General features: G+C 44.0%; 1 protein-coding gene across 2 annotated transcripts in view; it reads left to right on the top strand.

Annotated features, from left to right (window-relative positions):
* Window positions 1–21,570, top strand: part of USP43 (ubiquitin specific peptidase 43) — a 113,480-nt gene that overhangs the window by 56,108 nt on the left and 35,802 nt on the right. For both annotated transcript variants that reach the window (XM_066617156.1, XM_066617157.1), the window contains exons 4-6: window positions 7,981–8,073; window positions 14,370–14,505; window positions 16,033–16,177. In XM_066617156.1, the coding sequence (XP_066473253.1) occupies window positions 7,981–8,073; window positions 14,370–14,505; window positions 16,033–16,177 (374 nt within the window). The remainder of the gene's footprint in view (window positions 1–7,980; window positions 8,074–14,369; window positions 14,506–16,032; window positions 16,178–21,570) is intronic.

Here is a 21,570-nt window from a genome sequence, read left to right as displayed (position 1 = left end):
TGCTGGCCTAGTGGATAAAAAGCATCAGAATGTGTGAGGCCTGGGTTGAAATTCTTTTATGATAATGGATGGCTACAAGGAAATCTTCCACTTACAGCAGGACAGAACTGCTCCTATCTACCCAGCTAGTATTTCCATAACACTTGAGATTACTGATAAGGATGAAGTCTGGTGAGTGGAAGTATTTATAGTACTTTCTCACCTACTGGGAAAAGTACCTGAGTGTCTGACAGAGTGATCAAGTGAACATTTTGCCATGTGGTCAGCTGTATTGCATGCTCTGTGCTGAAGCTGTGTTTTGGTTGAGTGAATGGCTCTTGAGTGGACTACCTAGTATCTCTGAGGCCTCATTTTCACTAGGGTAATAAAACTTGTGCCTGAACTATATCACTTCAGACTGCAGTTGGGGACTTGAATGACTGAATGCTTAATGGAGAAGACATTCCTTGTTTGTAGAAAACTGGTATGTTTGGGAAATGGGTTCTGTCCTTTTCTTCTCCTTGTTGTTCCAATTTTCTATGTATGGGTTTTTTTAAAATAGAGGAAAGTAAAATCATGTAAATCCCCACTTGCAGTGATATATGCCGCACTCAAGAGTTATTACCTAAGGCTGCAATCCTAACCACACTTTACTGAGAGTAAGCCCCATTGAACAAAATAGGACTTACTTCTGAGTAGACCTGGTTAGGATTGTGCCCTCAGTGAGGCCCAAGTCATAAAATTAACAAAGAAAAATTGGGTGGCGATCAAAAAGGTTTAACCCATTTTTGCCCAGCCCACAGGAAAACACATTTAGTCCCTGTTGTGTATATGCAACGTTGGGCAGAAATGGCTTAAGTGTGGTGCAAATAATTATCTGAATAAATAAAAGCCAATTCCCATTACTCCACCATATTCCAGGGTGACCAAGAAGTGGAAACCAAGACTTAGATGAGGACAGACTTTGTTCACTGCCTCAGGGTCACTAGGATCAGGGGGTGGATTCAGCCTTTCCTCAGCCCATTCATTTTGCCGAGAAGTGGAGTCATGTAAGTGTGGCGGGATCTAGTGTGCCGAGGACAATAAAAAAGAATGTGTATGATTGATTCAACATTTCCCAAATTACAAGGGCAGAGGCGTTCTTTATATGGTATTTGCCTATATCTGCCTTCTGTGACCTTGGATGGAAACACATTGAATCTTGCCAAAGAGATTGCACGACGTTCAGAGGGGTTGATCAGAATACTCAGATAAGGAGCCATTTGCCCATACTTTAGCGGGATAGAGAAATTAAGAGGGGAGCAAATTCTAGAAGCAAGTTCAAAGAGGTTTTGTGCCTCAATGTCTAGCATTCTTTGCTTTACCCTTTGATAAACTTCAGGGAATGGATAGAAACTTTAAAAATCCAATGAAAAACCAATTGATTCGATTTTTGATTTAATTTGGCTATACCATTTAGAAGAACCAGACTCAGATAGCATTCTGGATAGGAGACTGCCTGGTGTAAATGAATGGTTGCCATTCACTCCTGGAAAGGAGGGGGATCAGTAAAGCACTGCATGTGCTGCTGCTGCAATGAGAACAACCCCCTTCTCTCCCCTCTTGACAGTGGGTGGCTGAGCCCTCACTGATGGAGTCCTACAGGACTCATACTTGCTGTATACAAATCAACCTTCCTTTTTCTCACTCACACATACAGAGGACAGGCCATTATGATGGGCATCTTGCTAATGTTTAAGTTTACTAGTTATGCAGCTATCCCCAAAAAAGCATGTGTCGGAATCTTGTGTCTTGCAGCAATTGTTCCCTGTAGATTAGAGAAACCTCTTTTATGGAAAACAGATGAAGGAGTTTGAAGAGCCCCCAATCCCCAGTTTTTATTCCCAAGCCACACACACTTGCACTGGCTTGCTCTGCTGTGACATTGCAGCCATCTCCATGGCAACCCATTGTACTGTTGCAAAGGGTGGCTGGCGTGGTGGTAACTAGGCAAAATCCACAGAAACGCATCCATGAATATTTACTTGAGAAAACTCTGGGAATTCATCTCATCACTTCCCCTACTAATATCTGTAGACGTGACCTAACCGGGGTGAGAGAGAGGAGCCCATGGAAAATCCTTCCTGGCAGCTGTTTTGCTCCACCGGGCACCTACCTTTTCCATGCTGTGGCTGAAAGCATCTGGGCAGGAAACTGAAATGGCCCTGTGCGACCAGTGTGAAATGGCCCTGTGCGACCAATTCACCCCTCTCTGGAAGTTCAGATTCATTGCAGGCTCAGACAGGTGTTACACTTGAGGTTTTTACATTCTTTCCCTGAGGGCTACAGGCACTTGCAAACTGACAAAATTGCATTGCTTTGGCTGGGCAGTCACTATTTGTGAGCATGTACTGGGTTGCATCATGTTATGATTGCAATTTAGTATGGAATGAAAAATTCAGCATCCTGACAATTGCAGCATTTTTTTAAAAGCTAAATTTCTAACCCTTTTGTTAGTAAAGGTAGTTACACAACAACAACAGCAACAGCAACAACAACAACAACAACTACTACTACTACTACTACTACATAGCTAAAACAAGAGCACTAAAAGAACATTTAAATAACCAATCAGAGCAGCAAATCCATTTTCTTAAAATAGCAGCTCAGAATTACAAATCATAAGCTCATTGAAACAAGGGGAATGCTGTATGCCTCTTTTCAGTGACCTGATGATTCCTTTTGTGTCCTTATCTTCCTACTGCTGCTTTGTTTTCTTGCACTATTTTTATTCACTTGTGTTGTTTTGTAAAACCAAACAAAAATAATGTTCAAAGGAGGGGTGCTCAGCAGGTCTCCACATGGAGAGTGTTCTGTAGGCGTGGAGCTTCCACTGAGAGGAGTCCCTATCCTTTGAACCCCACCTGTTTGATATTCCGCAGTGACAGCAGAACAGGAGCAGACAGGAAGGCCTCTGATCTTAAGTCCCAGTCAGGCTCATGTGGGAACATGTAGTTCTTGAAGTGCCCAAGCCCCAAACTATTTAGGCTTTAAAGGCTAATATTAGCAATGGAAATTCTTAAGCAACTATTGAAGATGAAATGAAATCAGGTTGGATTTATGTGCTCTGTAGTTTTTTTTTGGGGGGGTGGTTGCTGTAGAAAACAGTTTTGCAACTGTATTTTGGACCAGCTGGTCCAATTTTGGACCAAGTTTCCAAACTGTTTTTGAAGACAGCTCCATGCAGACAGCATTGCAAGAATCTGTTCTGGAAGTGACTAGGGCTGACGTAATTGACATAATGCCAGGTCCACCTTCTCTAGGAAAGCCCACAAGTGGCAAGTTAACCGAACTGCACCTCTGCTTCTTCAGATAAGGTGTGAGGCGTCTAGAAGAGGTTGCACATCTTCTCCCAGGATGTGAACATCCCCTGACCACCAGTGCTTCCATCTTGTCTGGATTACCTTTCAACGTGTTCATCACCACCACCCCCTTTGGCTCCTAAGCTGATACCAGACGTTGTTTCATCTCTTCTGTTACCTCCATGGGATGGTAGAGCTGTGTTTCATCAGCATAAGCTTAACTCTTCAGCGCAACCATCTGGATTGTGCAAGTTCAGAAGTCAAAGAAGGCACTTTTGTTCTGCTGCTGTGTGTGGATGCACAGAGGTGGTCCTTGCCTTTCATGTGTCTAGACGAACCAGAGAGTTATTTCATAAGGTGAATAAGCAAACATATGCAAATTTTCTCATTGCATGAATACTAGAAGTTGCAGGCCTCTGCTTTTTGTAGTGCCGAATTGATTTATTTCTTTTTTCTTAAATTGGAAGGAATATTAGGGATTTTCTGAAACAGAATGCATAATGCCACACTGGGTCAGCAGAGGCTCTGTTTTGCTTGGCTGGACTGCACAATGCCAAATGAATGCCTGTTCTGTTGCAAATCTGTCCCCTTATTTTGCCTGTGTAGCATTTGCAGCAGTTGTGAGTGGAATTTGAGGAGTTTTAAGATTCTGTCCACCTCCTGCAGAAAAGCAAAGGAAGAGCTTTAGGCCTCTTCTTGCCACACAAGCTTCCCACACACCAGCCCTCCTCATCTACCCCCTTTAGGCCCCTTTTCCCATCACGCTGGTTGGGAAAGACATGCCAGGCATGCCAAATCTCTCCACTCCCCAATTAATCCCTTTCCCATTAATGCTTATTAAAAAGACCGCTTTCATTTTCAGCCTGCCAACTTCAAATCTGCGCGTCAAAGCCTGTCTATATGCAAACGACCTATTAACGCGCAATGCTCCTTTGCTGGAAGCTTGCTGGCTCTGATGCACGGACTAGAAAAACCAGAGTGCAGAGTTTGGCTTGATTTTAATTTAGGATGTGAGAAAAAGCAAGAGCTCAGGAGCCAAACTGGCTATTTTCATCAGATATTTATAATATTCACATGGAGCTTTGATAGAGCCCACGTCAGCTAGGGAGGAAGAAGTGGTGAGTGGGAGATTCAGGACCAAACTACTTGTCTGTCTAAACACATTTTAAAGAGACATGCATATGAGAGGTAATTCTGACTGGGATCAGAGTGTGTGGCGAGGTTAATGTGTGCCCCTCATGCCATTTTGTTGCTGCTCTCTCTGTTGCCACTCTCCCTCCAAGTGGCTGTTTGCCAGGGGCTCTTCATCGTGTAGTCTTGGGCATAAGGGGAGTCGCCATGATGTCATTGCCAGTCATTTCTGTATTCTGATGTCATAGTCTGTGAACACAGGAAAAGTCCTTTCCCCAAAAGCCATGGGAAGGGAGCTGTAGTGGCCTGGGGGTTTTGCCTTTGATGAACTGAGACTGCTTGTGTGCACAGTGCATGTATGGAAACAAAAAGCACATGGACTGAAATTGAAAATGACATAACAAACCTATAAGGTAGGCTAAGCCAGTGAGCTTCACGGCTGAGTGGTTACCTTCTGGGTCATGGCTCTTTCTTATTATTTGTGTTATTCAAGCTCCAAAGAATTTGGGTCCTAGTCTCAGGTGCTGACTGCAGTTTCTGGGGAAGAAAGCTCAGGCATTCTGCACATGCTCAGAGACCCATTCCATCTATTTCCTCACATATACATGGGCTGAATTGATGGACAGGCAAACTATTATTAAGTTGAATCCTGATTCAAATTAAGTATTCTTGTTCAGAGTTTGTTTGTACTGCTGGTCAAGTTCATGTAACAGATTGGTCTAATTACATTTTTCTATCCTTTTTAACTCTGAGTGGATTTCAGCAGGGCTTTTTTTGTAATGGAACGCCGGCACCTTTTTTTCCCCCGCCCCCACCTTTCCCCCCCCCCTGCCTGCACCACCCCGCCCCTTTTTTTCCCTCTTCCTTGCCCCCACCTTTTTTCCCCTGCCTGCACCACCCCGCTCTGCACTGCTGGCTAGGGAGGGATTCGAACCTCCAACCTTGTGCTCCACAGCCCAGCACTCTCTCCATTGGGCTATAGGAAAGCCTATTGTCAAAGTGTTCAGAACAAATATATAAGGTCTTCAGCCCAGCTGGTGGCTATCAGTTAAGACCCACAGTTAAGCTCCTGGAGTGAGCCCCCTGCTGGAGGCAGTGGGTTAAGTCCTACCTGGGACTTTAAAAAAAAAAAGTTCAAAAAAGAGCCTGCCTGGGACTGAACTTTGAGGAGTTTTGCAGCCTCAACTGGCCCCCCTTTTGGCAACTAGCAACCAACCTTTATATTTTGCAGCCATGGAGCACCTTCCCACCTTAAAAAAAAAAAAAAATTATTCCTCAGTGGGATTTGAACCCCACGCCTCTGGCTTCACAGATCTACAGTTTAACCACTGAGCCACCAGAGCTCTTAGGCTCAAAGTGTTTGGAACTAACACTTGAGGCACTGATGGCCACCAGCTGGGCTCAAGACCTTATATATTTGTTCTGAACACTTTAACTACTGTATAGGCTTTCCTATAGCCCAATGGAGAGAGTTTCCTATAGCCCAATGGAGCACCTCCCCACCTAAAAAAAATGGGGTGTTTCACTCCAGCTGTGGCAGGAGTGCTTTTGCTATCAGGGAGCTCACACAGGATGGACGCGCGCGTGTATAAAAAAATGGCTTAAAAATAAATAAATGAATAAATAAATAAATAAATAAATAAATAAAAAGTTGTGAGTTCCTGCACCTATTTTTTTTACAAAAAAAGCACTGGATTTCAGTATTTTGATACCATGTCAGAGTGCTTGTTTATATCCATGGTGCTCCTATGCTTACAGGTGTATGTCCAAAGGGATCATTTCAAGTTCCTTCTCACAATGCACTTAAGAAAGCCACACTATAGAGCAGCACCTTTAGGGCTTTTTAGTGGCATGAGATGATGAAGTGTGCCAGCTGAGAAAGGGTCCTCTCAAAAGCATATGGGAGTGGTGAGGCACCATTGGTGAGAAGGAGATTTTACCGCATAGTATCTAAGTCTACTTTAGATTCTGTTGTATGTGGCTTTGGCTAAGGTTGCGTTTGTGAGATGAAGGTGCAGCTACTGTTTTCTTTCTCTAATAGATTTTGCCTGGCAAGATGATTTTTCATATTCTCCAAAGCACTTCCTCTTTTTGTTATTTCTTGGAACCCTTTTATTTTATGTCAGGGAGAAGTGTTTGATCTCCCAGGTAATCTTGTTAGATACAATCCCATTAACCGGCTCGTACTTCCAGTGGCCCAATCTCATTAGGAGCTGCTCTCTCTTCTGTTGATCAGCTGTAGAAATAAGCTTGAACTAGACTCCCTCTTTCAGATAGAGCCTACATTTTGGTGTGTTATAGAAGCATCCATAGAATCATTCTGAGATAGGGGTCAGCTCTCTCCTTGAATGAGGAAGCGAGGTTTGGAGCAGACTGCTTGAGCCCTTTTGGGACAGGGAGCCATTACTTATTTGATTTTTCTCTGTAAACCGCTTTGTGAACTTTTAGTTGAAAAGCGGTATATAAATATTATTAATAATAATGATAATAATAATTAATAATATAATATGGTAGTTAGATGATAGATTTCTACTTCTTCTCTCCCCCCTTTCCTGAATAGATAAATATTCAAAGAGGTTTACAAAGTACAACGATAATTTTAAAAAACCAACAACAATGCATTATACTGAAAAAACAGCATTGAAAAATGATTAAAAACAAAAGATTATTAAAACATGAACAGCTTGCTGGCAGAGATCTGCAGCTGAATTGCCTGAACTGAACCCCTGACCTGAATCACAGGTTTATAAAACACCATCAGTGCATATGGATTTTGCAGCATAAACTAAATGAAACTCCCTGGGAGTTTGAGAACCAAGTGTGTGCAGGGGCGGGGCAAAGACAGCAATCCCCAGGATTGTGCTGCTGCTGGGGGGTGATTTTAACTTACCTGGACCAGCTCCTGCCTCCTGGGGGTGTGGGAAGCCCTGCAGAGGCTCTTAAAAAGTAAAAATAAAAATAAAAATCAGAACCCACTTGTTTTCTGGTCGGACTACCTTAGAGTCTTCTGTGGGATGAGCTCATTCTGGACCATTTTGCTTCCCAGAGATGGTTTTTGATGGCTTTCTATGATCCATCTCTGGTGAAGGTGGCCGTTTCCTGTTGCATCAAACCTTGGGAAAGGCATGACTATCTGATTGCCCATTAGAGCTGTGCCTCATGTTAGCATTGGCTCTGATTGGGTTGACAGTGAAGTTAGTGAAGGGAAGCCAGTGGCTGGTCCTGTTCGTCTTAATGCCAGGAAACTCCTTGGGATTGTGGCCATGTTTTACAGGATGAATAGGATGCCAAGGCAAAGTGCATCCATGTGGAATTTTACCAGAGGCTTTCTCCAGGCTGGGAGTAGGGTCATCTAGGGTCTGATGAACCACCTTTCATCAGGGGCTTGTGGGCTCCTGACGTGGCTCTTGTGGCCAAAGATGCTCTTCATACCTTTAGCATCTCAAACGTGAAATGGGTCAAAATTTATGGAATAGCATTGGTATCCCTTGACATGGGACATGAACTGTGGTTTTTACTTCCTTTTTAGGTCCTCCTTGACCTGCCCTCACTGCTTAAAGCAGAGCAACACTTTTGACCCATTCCTGTGCATCTCGCTGCCAATCCCCTTGCGCCAGACCAGGTAGGTAAGCCGTGTGTTATGTTAGCATTGCTAACTCTTACTCTGGGTCTGTAGTGGCCAATATCTCCAACTGAAGCAGGTTACCCTTACCCTTCTTGCCAGATCCTGCATATTCCACTTGGTTGAATATGCAGGATCTGGCTTCTTTTCATTTTCAGTGCTGTGTCTGATAATGGGTGGATGGGTACCTGTGCTTGAGGAGGAAACTAGCCTCTCTTTTCACTGAGTTGTAGCTGCAGTCTTTCCCCAAAATCAATGCGAACAGGCCATTTTGTGCATCTGCTGCAGTTTACACACAACTGCTGGGATCTCAGTGGCCATTCTTCGAGATAAGCTCCTTTTACTTGTGCTTGAAGTCATCGTGGAGGCTTCTCACCTTGCCCACCAGGCAGAATGTGGACTCTGTGCAAGTTAGCACAGGGAAGAAACACAAACACAGCAAGAAGAAAAATGAGGGAAGTGGGGCTAATTGGCAGATATAATGGTAGTGCCAAGCATCTCTGTGCACTGAGCCAGTACTCCCAAGGTCTGCTGCCACAGCTAGTATGGGCAGACACAGTGCTGCTGAGACTGCAGATGAGTAAGTAATGACTTACCCTCCAGCTAAAGACTTGTAGTCACAGCCAGTTACTGCCTTCCAGCAAGGATAGTTCTAGTTTTGCATACTGTGACTGATGTCCCTTGTAGCTAGAGGGCTTGTCCATACCTTTGGCAAGCTTCCCAGAATTCCCATTTGTAGGCTGTGTGTTCCTGGAGCAAAGCACAGGCTTGTGAAAATGTCTGTGTGCACAAGTCTGCAAGCAGAGTGGAAGGGAATTAATTGTGTCTCCCTCTGTGGATACCAGGCAAAGAGCTGTGGCTTTTCATGGCAAACAGCTGTGTCAAGAGACGGCTCTCTCTGCACTTGTTTTCAGGATCACATGGTTAATCTGAGGCTGAAACAAACTGAAAGTAAGAAAACCAGCCCCTGTTTAATTAGGAGTCCTTACCTCACTTTTGTTTAAACTTGGGTTAAGCAAGATCATAAGTGGTAGTATAACACATTAAAGATGGAACGCAGGGAAGTGTGGCACTCCACACTCAGGAGAAGGAGACAACAACTTGAGTGTAACTCCCAGAATTGGTTAAATGACCTGATTAATGAGTACTGTTAACTGATTAAAATTGTTGGGCTCAGTCAAAACCTTGGGACCAATTAGCTGATATTACCTTCATGTTGTGGGTTCTATTCCCACTGCACCCCACAGGATCCCTGGTGCCTATACTGCAGTAGGAGCTAAGGCCTGTTTCTCTGTGGCGCTAGAAGGCTTAGCTTGGGCTTGTTCCATGCCACTACTGCAAAGCTTGAGCCGTCCCATACCAGGCAGGGCAGCCTCTCTCCATATAAATGGGTCAAGCTTCATGATAGATAGTTTCAGTGTGTAGGGAGGAGAGTGGGCACCCCTCATCTTATTTAATTTTTTTTTTTAAAAATAATGCCCCGTCTTTTCCCTCCCACTGGGAAGCCTGCAATCACATAAAAAAACAACTACATGATAATTAATAAACATTTAAAACACATCAAAAAATAACAGCAGCATAACAACATAACGGCAACTATCAAATCATCAGCAAGTCAATGAGGCGGAGAAAACAAACCCAAATAAACAAAACCTTACTAACCCCCACCCCCAAAGCTAAAGAAATTAAGTTTTAACCACCACTGAAAAACAGGCAGAGAGGGAGCCAACCTGATCTGTAATGGCATGAACTTCCAGGGGTGGAGTGCCCCAACAGAAAAGGTCATCTCCCAGGTCACTGCCACCTGAACTTCCATTGATGGCAGAACTCTTGAGACAAGCTGATTCATAAGTAGGGGTAAGGCGGTCTGCCTCACCTGGGAACAGTGGGTGGGATGGTGGAAGCGGCCTCCACCTAGCAGCATCCTAGAATGCAGACTCTTCACGCTCTTAGTTCTTCAGTGCCTTTCAAAGAGCAACGTTCATTGTGAATCACCACTGGAAATTCCTGCTTCAGCAGTGCCTCCTGTTTTCTTTCCCTTCGTGCAAGAGCAAACGGAGGGGCTCCTAAACTTTATCTTCCTTCTGTTCAGAAGTCCCTGGGTCAGTCTTGTGATGGAGTCAAGTTTGTGGAAGGAACAGTGGGGGGCTGGGGCTAGCTGTCTTGCTGTCTTCAGCACCACAGGGTGACTGAGGAATAGTGTCAGAGAAAAAGCCTGTCGGCTGGAAATTACTGCTTTGGCAGCTGTTTATGCACATCAGGGAGCCAAGGTCTAAAACCTCTCAACCAGCCTCTCAAGCTGGTTCTCCCTTGAGGACAGAGCTTATAGGGGGTGCCCTGCAGGGGAGTGAGAAACCTGGGGAATGAGAAACTGGCAGCTCAAGAGAATGGCTTTCTAGAATTCCTAGATATTGCTTAAGCAGCATAGAAGAAATAGGGAATAAATTGAGCAGCATCCGGCTCTCTTGGGATCAATTTCTCTTGTCTAGGAGTATGTAAAAGTTTTGGATTTACAATGAGCTCATACTACACCATCCTATGCATGTTTACTCAGAAGGAAATCCTATAGGGTTCCGTTGGGCTTACTCCCAAGTATATGTTATAGGTTTGCAACCTTAATTAGATGGACTGGATCATCATCATCTGAATGCTAAAACTGCAATTCTGTGTGCACTACCTTAAGATTCATATTCTGCTGAACTCAGTGAAATTTACTCCCAAGTAAGGATCACACTACATTTTTTTTACATCATATCAACATGGGACCTTAATCTGAGGCATAGAAACTAAATTGCAGGCTAACAGTGTGTTTTGTGCCCTCTTGCTGTTTTCTGTATGAATTTCTGTATTATGTCACACCATCTCAAATGATGATAATGATTTATCCCAGGGTTGATGAATAGTTGTATAACACTTTTCAATAAAACAGTTCACAATGCAGTCTGGGGCAGTTTACACAAGGCGGTTTACAGAGAAAATCAAATAAATAAATGATCCCTGGTCCCAAAAGGGCTCACAGGCTAAATCAGTGATTTTCAATCTTTTTTGTTTCACAGCACACTGACAAAGTACCAAAATTGTCAAGGCACACCATCAGTTTTTTGACAAGACACACCATGGGGCTCACATTGCCCAATGGCCCTTCTAATAAATGATCCTCGCCCAAACTCCCACAGCACACCTGCAGACCATTCGTGGCACACCAGTATGCCACAGCACAGTGGTTGATAATGGCTGGTCTAAAAAGATGCAGAAGAACACCAGCACAGAGCTATTAGAAAAAGACACTGTGGCAGATTTTTTTTTGTACACAGTTGCCTTCTCCCTGCTAAGAGGAGCACTACCAAAACAGGTGCTGCACCACTGAGTTACACTCCTTAATCCAAGGCTTTGGAGCACTGCTTCCTAAAGGGAGTTGGGAGCACTATAAGTTGTTGCAGGGGAGGGGGGAAGACAACAATGTGATCCCCAGAATGGGAATGGGAGGGGGTTTTTCTACTTATTTTCAGTCAATGCTGCAGTCCTGGGAGGTCCGGGGGAGGAGTGCAGGAAGCCCTGCGGAAAGCACCCTGTGCCTGCAAAAGTGTACAAAAAAGGAACAAAAAAACAGGCAGTTCTAGTTTTGTCGTGAAAACTGGAAGTGCCCATTTTTTTCTTTTCTTTTTTACAGTTTTGCAGGCATGGGGAGCCTTTCATTGGACTCCCCCCACCCCCACCCCCAGGACTGCAGCACTGGCTGTAAGTAAGCAGAAAACCCCACTCCCATGCCCAGCAGTGGTACAATCCTGGGGATCATATTGCTGTCTTCCCCCCTCCCACTGACCTACCAGTTTGGGAACTACTGCTTTGGAGCCATTGAGTAGAGAGTCTCCTGGGTTACCAGTGGCCTTCCTCTGTTTTTCCCTGATGGCCTGAGTGGAGTACTCATCGTAATTATTTAAAATATGGATAAATATTTTAAACACTTATACCCTGCCTTTCTCCTTCCCATCAGGAGGTGCCCAAGGTGGCTTATGGTATTTATTTTTCTACATATTAGTAGATATGTTGTCCCCAATGGTCCCACAATCCTAAAAATATCTTTATTAAATATCTTCATCTTTATTACCTTTACTCTCACCGCGTGTGTGTGTGTGTGTGTGTGTGTGTGTGTACGTACATGTACATGTGTACAGTATACACCTAACACCACTTGTTGCATCAAATGTATAGGCTGTTGTCCACAAAAATCACATATTTTATGTGCCTTTTATGGGTAGGGGTTTTCAGATCTTTCTTGAGTTGCACTTTTGAATAGTTAGATATGCACACAATATGTCAGTTTCATTCCCCAGACTGCACTCACAGACAATCCATAGTGAAACTGACATGAAATTTAAATACCTCTTGTGTGCACAAGTGAGGCTGAGGGATCTTAAGACACAGGTCTCTTTTCTTTATTCTGGAATATGCTAATAACAGTGGATTGGTTTTGATTTCTCCCGAAGAGTAAAAATCCATTTTAAGAAGCCTCTTTTCATGTTGTGGGGCGCACAGGCTCTTTAGCGTTAAGGCTTTTGGGCCGGAATGCTATACACACTTACTGGGAATGTGTCCTATACAAATTTACCTGGGAGTAAATGAACACAGTGGGACTTACTTCTGAGTAAATATGTCTGGGATTGTGCTGCTGGTTGCATAACCAAATACCAATTTGGAGAACGCTTGGTAAATGCCAACAAAGCTTATTCCTTTGCACATCCAGATTGCTGCAGTGGGCATCACTCACTGGATGCTGCTGTTGCTCACTAAGCACTGCCATATGGAAGCAATGGGACAAGTGCTTCAGTGTGCACCCAGCTGCAACAAATTGGCCAGTTGTTCCCCATATCAGCAAGGGACAAGTTGTTCCTGAGTCACTGCTGAGCTTGGCAGACAGAAGTGCCAGAGATCACAGCATATTTGCTTGGCATGGTGTAAAAAAAAAAAATTCCTTGTACCTCTCTCTGTGTTATCATTGTGATCTTCCTTCATTTCTTGCATTTGTGGTGGCATCTGTGTGCTTCCTCGTTGGCTGGCAGAACGTGATAGAACAGGCTCAATATTGTATAGAATGCTCACCCCTTGTCCCCAAATATTCCGTCACTATTCTGACCCCTCAAGGTTAGAATTTAAGTTCAGTTCCAGTACAATAACTCAGTAGATCCAGCAAAGACCTTTCTAGTGAGTCTAGTTATTTGTATAGAGAACGTAACAATACTAATACTAGTATCTATGTAACACTTTCTGGATGTGTAAAGTGTGCAATGTTTAGAGGTGTTTGAAAACAGTGTTATTTTACTCAGAAGTAAGCCCACTCTGTTCAGTAAAACCGTAATCCTATCTTACTCACTGGAAATAAACACCTCTAGTCATGTGTTTTATTCTGTTGTCCTTATAGCAACCTAGTAAGATAAGCATTATTATCTTTGTGTTGCAGCTGAGGCTGAGAGGGAATGGCTTGCCTAAGGCTACTCAGAAACAAGATTTGAACCTGGGTGATCCTGATTTGTGACTCATCTTCTTAGCCACTTTGCTAGAGCAGCTCTCTGATGAAAACTGCCTCCTAATAAGGCCGTTGATCCAGCTATGGCAATATTGCCTAATCTGAATGGCAGCAGCTCCAGTTGTGGACCTGGCCCCTGTGCCGCCTGGGGCCAGGTCCGCAACATGCTACCCCTCCTGCAATACACAGCCCTCCCAGGGGATACTGCCTTTTCTGTGGAGCCTCTCCCAACTTTCTTCAACGCTCTGAAAGCCTTCTGAGACTTCTAGAGCACCTTTAACAGAACATCTCATGGACCACATGTCTTTAAGTCCACTTATTTAGGGCAAAACTGCATGTTATGTGGGATATGTTATGTAAATTTCCTCTTGCATAATTTGCTGCAGAGAGATTTTGGTTGGGCCACAACACAGGAGGAAAGGGTTGAATCCCCTCCTCTTGCACAAGAACCATGATACAGCTGCCCCCCACAGTTGAAAATGATGTTGGGAGCACGTTGCTTGGCTCTTATAGACTCCACTGAGTCTCAGATCTTTATTTCCAATATATGATTTTTTTAAAAATTGGGAGAAAATGAATCCAAATTTTGCATACATAAGTATCCACGCACATGCACACAGACACTGATCTGAGCAGAGTAAGTCAGTTAAATAAAGGAATGCAAATACATTTAATTGGTCAGGCTTAGAAGTGGGAAAAAGAATGGCTTCTGTAGAAATTGGGAAATATTCATACTAAATTCTAGTTCCCTTATCCTCTTGTTCTCCCCTAGGCCTTTGAACGTCACTCTCGTCTTCCAATCCAAGAGCCAGCGATTTGTACGTATAGGCCTGGCTGTGCCTCTTTTCAGCACTGTGGCTAAGCTGAGAGAAATGGTGGCGGAGGAAGGCAAGATTTCACCTGACCAGGTAAGTCAAACCTGTTTCCTTCCTATCAGTGTTGCAGTTGTGACTGAACAAAATGTTATCCAGCAGTAATTTATGATGTGAAAACAGGCCTTTTGGAGGACGTGAAATCTTTCTGAAACAACACTACATCCACCCAAGCTTACCTTTCTTGCATCAGCTTGTGCCTGTTTGCAACCCGACTGACTGTGGATTCAGGGCCATTTTTGTTTGAAAATAGCCCTTCTTCTTAGAATCAGTAACATCATCTTGAAGCCAAATCTGATGGGCTGTGTGATGATGTCATTGTTACTAGGAAGAGGAAGGGATATTTTTCCCCCAAATGACACATATGATCAGAACTGCCAAAAGAACTCCAGGCTTCTGTGGCCACCTGAATATGGGGGGATGGGGGGCACTTACCTCTGTAGCACCTCCGCACCTAAAAATATCACCAAAGAGGTATTTCCCCAAAATATCAACCGGACGGATATGTGTGCACATTTAAGGGAGAAGATTTGTGAAATGCACCACCTGATGTGTAACCACATTGTGGAGAAATTGCCATGTAGGGCAGAAGCTGAGGTGTCTACACCAAACAAGACCCAATGTCTTTTTGTGAAGGGCAGTTCTGGCAGTCTCCCCATGGGTTGATGGTGCATTGGAGTATCATTGTAGTGCAGTCTGAAAAAAAAGAACACTGCTGTGTCTAGAAGAGCAGAAATGCTGACAACAGAGATGGGGTGGAGTTTTGGAAGTCTGTTCAGTTCCAGCCAGGTTCCACTGGAGATTTTGTCTGCAGTTTTGACTTGTGCGTTAAAAAAAAAAAAAATCAGAGAAATAAGAGAGGGCTCTCAGTGGTACTGCAGGAAACACGAAAAGGTGTCTTTTGCACATGAATCATTGTTTCCTGCATACTTATTTGCATTGTTAAAGTATGGAGTATTTCCACTTCTAAAGAGTGTGTGAAGAGCTGGGAATAGTGATCTATGTTGATGATGATAGCAGTGCACTCGGGCATGTTCCTCATGACTATTTTCTATATATGGCACTGAGGCTACAATCCTGTTCACACTTTCCTGGGAGTAAGCTCCATTGACCATAATGGGACTTACTTTTGAGTAGTCATGCCTAGGATTGGGGTATAGGATACCAACACTATTGGAAAGTGACTGGAATTGCCAGGAAGTATACACCTTGGTAACTTCCAGGTAGTGAGTGTGTGTTTTGGATGCTCATTTCTCATATCTCTTAGAAGCTTCTCAGTGGACTTATGTCAGTAATGCACACCTGATATAGAAAATGCGAAAAAAATGTAAATGGATTGCTTTAAATTCCATAACTTTTGCTGAGAAATATGGGTGAAATATTAATCTGGAATTTCATGATTTTACTAGACCTGCCTGTCCCTGGCAAATTTCAACTGCCATTCCTGTCTCTATGAGTTAGTATGGCTTTAACCCCATTGTGCCCTGTGAACTGCAGGCAGAGGCCACGAAAGTTCCTTTTGTTGAATATCTTGTTGGCTCTAACTGTTCTGTCCTGTTGCAGGTGATCCTCACTGAACTGGGCCAATCTGGATTCAAGTGCTCCTTCTCAGATGATGAGGATTTAAACACCATCGCAGAGGGTGACAGTGTCTATGCTTTCCAGGCACTACTCTCCTTTAGCAGGGGCAGTTCTTCCCGCCTCTCAGGTATATTCTGCTGTGGTGGGTGGAAAATGCTTCCAGTCTCATGTAATGAAGGTGCCTCTTTTTGACCACAGCAGCGATGGCCATCCTTTTGGATGCAGTGATATGCCACATGTTAAATCCCAGGTATGAGACCACAGTGCATATGTAGCCCCACATCCTGTGCCTGGATTGTGACTTTGCATCTAGCCCGCTGAGGCAGAGAGCAGGCAAAAGTACAACTCTAAAAAGGCTTGCGTAAATCTAGGCATGGCTCTATGTCACATTCAAGCCCATGGTCCTGTCTGCATTGTACACTCTTAGTTAATAAGATGGAGGTATCTGGCACCGAGAGGATAAAAGCCTTTTATATCATATCAGGAAGGAAAATTAAGTAGAAAGTTAAAGACGCTGCTTTTCTCCCTCATTGATACAAGGCGTTTTTTTCCCATTGTGCACTTCCTGACAGCCAGACTAGATGTGAGAGTGGCAGATCCGTGTGTTTAAACATGAATTGTCAGAATCATGTAGAAAGCAATGAGTAGAGGTCTTCCTGAAGAAATAAGTGGAGTCTGTGAGTGAGGGGAACTGAGCTCTTTCCTTCATCTTACCTCCCTGTAGCCTTCCCCCCACCCTGGCACATTTCTTAGAACTAGGTTTACTTCCAGTATCTGTGTCCGATTGGGAGGGAACATGGAACGTGGCTGCAGGGAGATATGTTGAAGGAGGGCAGAGGATTCGGCTTCTCTTACCCGCTTGCCTCTTTTGCTTCTTAAACCACCCCCTCTCATGCTGCTTTTAACTCAGTTGTGGCATAGCTGGGTTTAAACACATGTGTGACAGCTGCATCTGTGTCTAATGGCATTTGCAAGAAGCCATGATTCCCCATATACAAAGTTGTCCCCTCTGAACTTACTTGCCAGAAGGTTTGGTGGTGTTTTTTAGGAGATAGCACACGAGCTGCTATTGTAATGATCATGGCACCACGCAGCAGAATTCACACGCTTGTGTGAAGAAAAACCTGTAACCTAATGTAGGAGGAAGCTGAGAAAGTGTTGCTGCCTTGATGCGATCTCACTTTAACTGAAAGCTGGGGCTATCCCTCATGCTGTCCTTGACTCATCCAGCCAGCACAGATTAACAGCAATCACAGCAGATAGCTTGGGGTGAGTGGGCTTTAGGGCGCAGAGGCTTTGCCTTGTAACAGCCTCTTATTAAGATCTATAGGCCAGTGATTGCATCACGAGGCCACTGGAAAGTGCCCCTCTCCCTGTAGAGTTAGAAATGTCTTTCTTCCTGGAGCTGCTTTACTATCTGCCATGCAAAGCCATTTCTCTTGTTCCTGCTCATTACCTGGATGCCTGTTTGGCCCTGCAGGTTTGGCCTGGGGGATTCTGCAGCACTGAATTGTGCCTGACGGTTTCCTAACAGAAGGGGAAGCTTCTCTAAGCAGGACCAAGCCTGTGATTACAATTGAACTGCAGCTTCTGGAAAAAAATCATATAAATAGTCCACTACTCCTCAGCCGATAACCCCATTTCCTCCTGATGCTCATGCCCCCTAGCCAGCCCATTCTCCAAGAAGTTTCAGCTGAACCGGCTTCATAAACAATGGCTATTAAATTCAACAAGTGGAGGAACCCAGAAGTCTTCCTCCTCCTCTACTGGTCTTACCTCTAGCCTGGTCAAAGCCTGTGCTTCCAGTTCCTTCCTTAGTTGCTATAGGTACAGCTGTTCATTTGGGGTGAGATCGCCTTTAACTCCTGTTGTGGTATCTATCCTAACCAATAGAAGCTGATTCAAATGACCCAAAAGATTGTGTAGGATTGTTCCAGTAGACCAGGATCACCTCAGAGTGCATACTGTTTGAAAGCACCTTCCACATCAAAACCTTCTGGTTTGTGGAAGTCTTACACGTCAGGGAGAAGGCTGGAAGCAAGGGAGGCTGGAATCATGCAAGGAGACCTTGATGTGGAGGTTCTTTCAAACATGGAGTTCTTCAGGGGAGTGCTTTCTGTGTGCTTTCCAGGCATATAATCAACTCATGTTCTCTCTTCTGACATGAGGGACACTATTGCTCACTGTGAACTATCTGTCTGTCTTTTATTCATAGATAGCTGTTGCAGCTCTTCCCACCCTCCTGCCATGCTTGTCATTTCTGTTGTAATCTTTATGGTTTCTTGTATGCGGCAAAAGGGAAATAAAATATAACAGACTGATAATTTACAATAAATAACGCATGCATGTTGCTCTGCAAGCAGATTCTGGATATTTTGGGAGAGGATGAAGAAAAATCTACAAGGCTCTGATCATATTTTATCGGAAACAGGCTTCCATAGTAGTATAGTTTTCCCTGCCCCTTCAGATTTTTCTAATTTTCTAGCAACAATAATTATGGGTTAATTTGGCCAGATGCATCAAGAATTAACAATATTGCCCAATACTGCAGGAGAATTAGGAACACTGAAGGGTGGCTATAGAGTGGGCACATGCCTATTTTAAGTAGAATTTTCTAGCCCCTCCCTGTTAAAGTATAGGAAGTTGTAGTTAGGTGAGGGGGCAAGGGATTTCCACCAGGAACAGGAGTACAGTTCTCAAGTTCTTTGGTAAAAGCTATGGCATTTATACTGGTTGAGGGTTATATGTAGATGCACCTGTAGCGAGCTGCTCAAAAGTCAAAGGAAAAATTAAAGTAGCCCCCCCCCCATAATTAAGGTGAAATAGAAGAGGACATGGTCTGACTGGTTGCCATCACTCTCATTCCAGATATGAGCAGGTAGATCAAAGAAGAGAGGTGGTAATAGGTCTGTGTGATGCATTAAGATCCCTGAGGCAGGTACCTAAAAACCCTTATAGAACCACAGCTCCTGTGCAAGCTCAGGCAGATAATATCTGGCAGTAAGCTCTAGGGCTGGAAGTACAGGTAAGAACATTGACCTGAAGTGGCATGGGTGAGCTGAGGCTGCCACCTCCTTTCCTGTGGAACAGCCTTTGGGGCTGCATTTTTGGAGTCACTTAAAAAACTTGGTGTGCTTGCTCTAGAGACCAACTACTTTCGATGAATGGCATTTTTATTTATTTATATTTATTTATACAGGTATTTATATACCGCCTTTCTTGGTCCTCAGATTTCTGCTCAGACTTTAATCCAAGGCGGTTTACATAGGCAGGCTGTTCTAAACCCCTGCAGGGATTTTTACAATTGAATAGTTTTAGCCTTTCATAGTACTCCTTGTTCCAGCTGGATTTCTTCCTGGTCATTTTACAATGAACATGTTGCCCAAAGGGGATCTCTTTCTGTTTTGCAACTAATACAAGAGGTTATTTTTAACCTCTTTGGATCTGGCAGGCAGCCAAGCCATCCCTGCTTCAAAGGGTCAGGCTTGAATCAAGATAAATTGACTTTTCAGCCTGTAAATGCCACTAGAGATTCCAGGAGCTCAAGTCAGGGGATGTTGTGAATCCTGGATTGGCAGGAGGATGTAGTTAGGGCAGAAGCTTGTAGCAAGCAAAGACAGGCAAAGGGAAACTACTGTGCCTCATAAGACAAAAAAGAGCTGGATGTTTGGGCTTTCAAAGTGCAGATTTCAAAGAAAAGAAATCTACACAGGTTAGAAACAGTCCAGCAGGTCCTTGTCTCCAAGGGAAGAGTGAGAAGTAGAGGACAAAAGGCTTTCAGTGCTGTGTGTTTAGCCTCCTGCACCATGGCTTGGTGTGTCCGTTCCTTAACTCTGCTAGGTGTTTCCATTCCTTAACCCTGTTCCTTAACTCTCCTTAACACAACCCTGTTGTGATCCTGCAACAAGACAGGATTTAATCTTGGAAGGGGAAAGTCCAGGAGACTGATTATTCTCTGTAGCTTTCATATGGCTAATGGGACTTTTGGTAGTTTGGGCTTTTTTTTAAGAACAGCTGCTAGGGGTAAAAGTAGTCCTGGCGAGCACATCTCATCCAGCTAAAGATAACAGAAGTAGGATTAGTGCAGTTGATCCAGGTACTAACTCCAGTTGAACCACCACGCTAAGATTTTAAGTCAGTGTTGTAATGTGAGTTCATGCAGTATAGTTGCCAGGAGTGGGGCCAAGTCCAAATCCCAGCCATGTTCAGCCATGAAGCTCACTGGGTCACCTTGGGCTGGTTATTATCTCTCAGGCTAACCTACTTACAGTGCTCCTGTGGATAGAATGGATGGGGGAAAGGAACCATTTACACTCCCATGAGATCTCTGGAGGAAAGGCAGGATATAAATGTAATAAGTTATGAATGAATGAATGAATGAATGAATGAATGAAAAAGTGATGGGCCTGGTGTGTCCTGCCATCCCCAAAGGCAACACATTCCTGTGGTGATCCCTTTTGCCCACTCTGAGAACATAACTTCTCCCCTACCTTCTCTTCTCCCCCCCCCACCTGTTTCCTTCTCACTCAATGTCCTTTCTCATCATGAAGATTATTCTAGTGCAGGGGTGTCCAAAGTTTTTGGCAGGAGGGCCACATCATCTCTCTGACACTGTGGGGGGGGGGGGACAGGGAAAAGAAAGAATTAATTTACATTTAAAATTTGAATAAATTTACGTAGATTTTTACATAAATGAATATATTAAAGATGAACTTATATGAATGAATGAAGGTCTTGCAGTAGCTCAAGGCCTATAAAAGGCCTTGCACAAAGCAAGGCTGGCCTTTCCTTTGCTACTACTACTGCATCATAGACGTGAAACAGCAAGTCATCCCACAGTTCACGCGAGAGGTCAAACAGTCGCTCTCACATTGAGAGCAGTTGCATCGGCCAGTGTGGGCTCCAACAAATCTCCAAGGCTCATTGGAGACTGGGGGCTCCCTGATGGCCGCATTGAGAGGCCTCAAGGGCTGCATGTGGCCCCAGGGCCGGGGTTTGGGCACCCCTGTTCTAGTGGATGCTGTCTGTTCAGAGTTGAAAAAGGACTGAGGGTGATTTGGTTCAGTTCCAGCACTAGTTGATGTCTGGATGCCTGACACTAGTTCAGGGGTGTGTGTGTCTAAATATGGCTTATAAGGACCTCTGGTATGGTGCACTCTCCTTGCTGTGGTTCTCTTACCAGTGGCATACCAGATTAACCCATTTTGGGGTGAATCATGTGTTCACATTTGGTCTCTGCTGCATTTATGCAACATTGGGCACAAATGGCTTTTAATGCTGTAAGAATGGAAATAAAGGGGCTCTGTGCAGAGGGATTGGATTAAGATCCAGTGTACACAATCAACTGAGTGACATAGTGGAAGTTTTCCTGGATGGGGGATGTTTGCCTGTTTGGGGGATGTTTGAAATTTCCCTACGTGCATTTAAAAAATCCCTGTAAATTAGCATGCTATGGATCAGCAGTCAGCTCTGGTATGCAATTAGAAACATTGCAGAAAAGTTGGTGGGTGGGTGGAGGGA

Source organism: Tiliqua scincoides, chromosome 2 (genome assembly GCF_035046505.1).
Source record: "Tiliqua scincoides isolate rTilSci1 chromosome 2, rTilSci1.hap2, whole genome shotgun sequence".
Classification (NCBI taxonomy): Eukaryota; Metazoa; Chordata; class Lepidosauria; order Squamata; family Scincidae; genus Tiliqua; species Tiliqua scincoides.
Note: the sequence above shows the minus strand (reverse complement) of the source record. Positions and strands in the feature narration are given on the sequence as shown.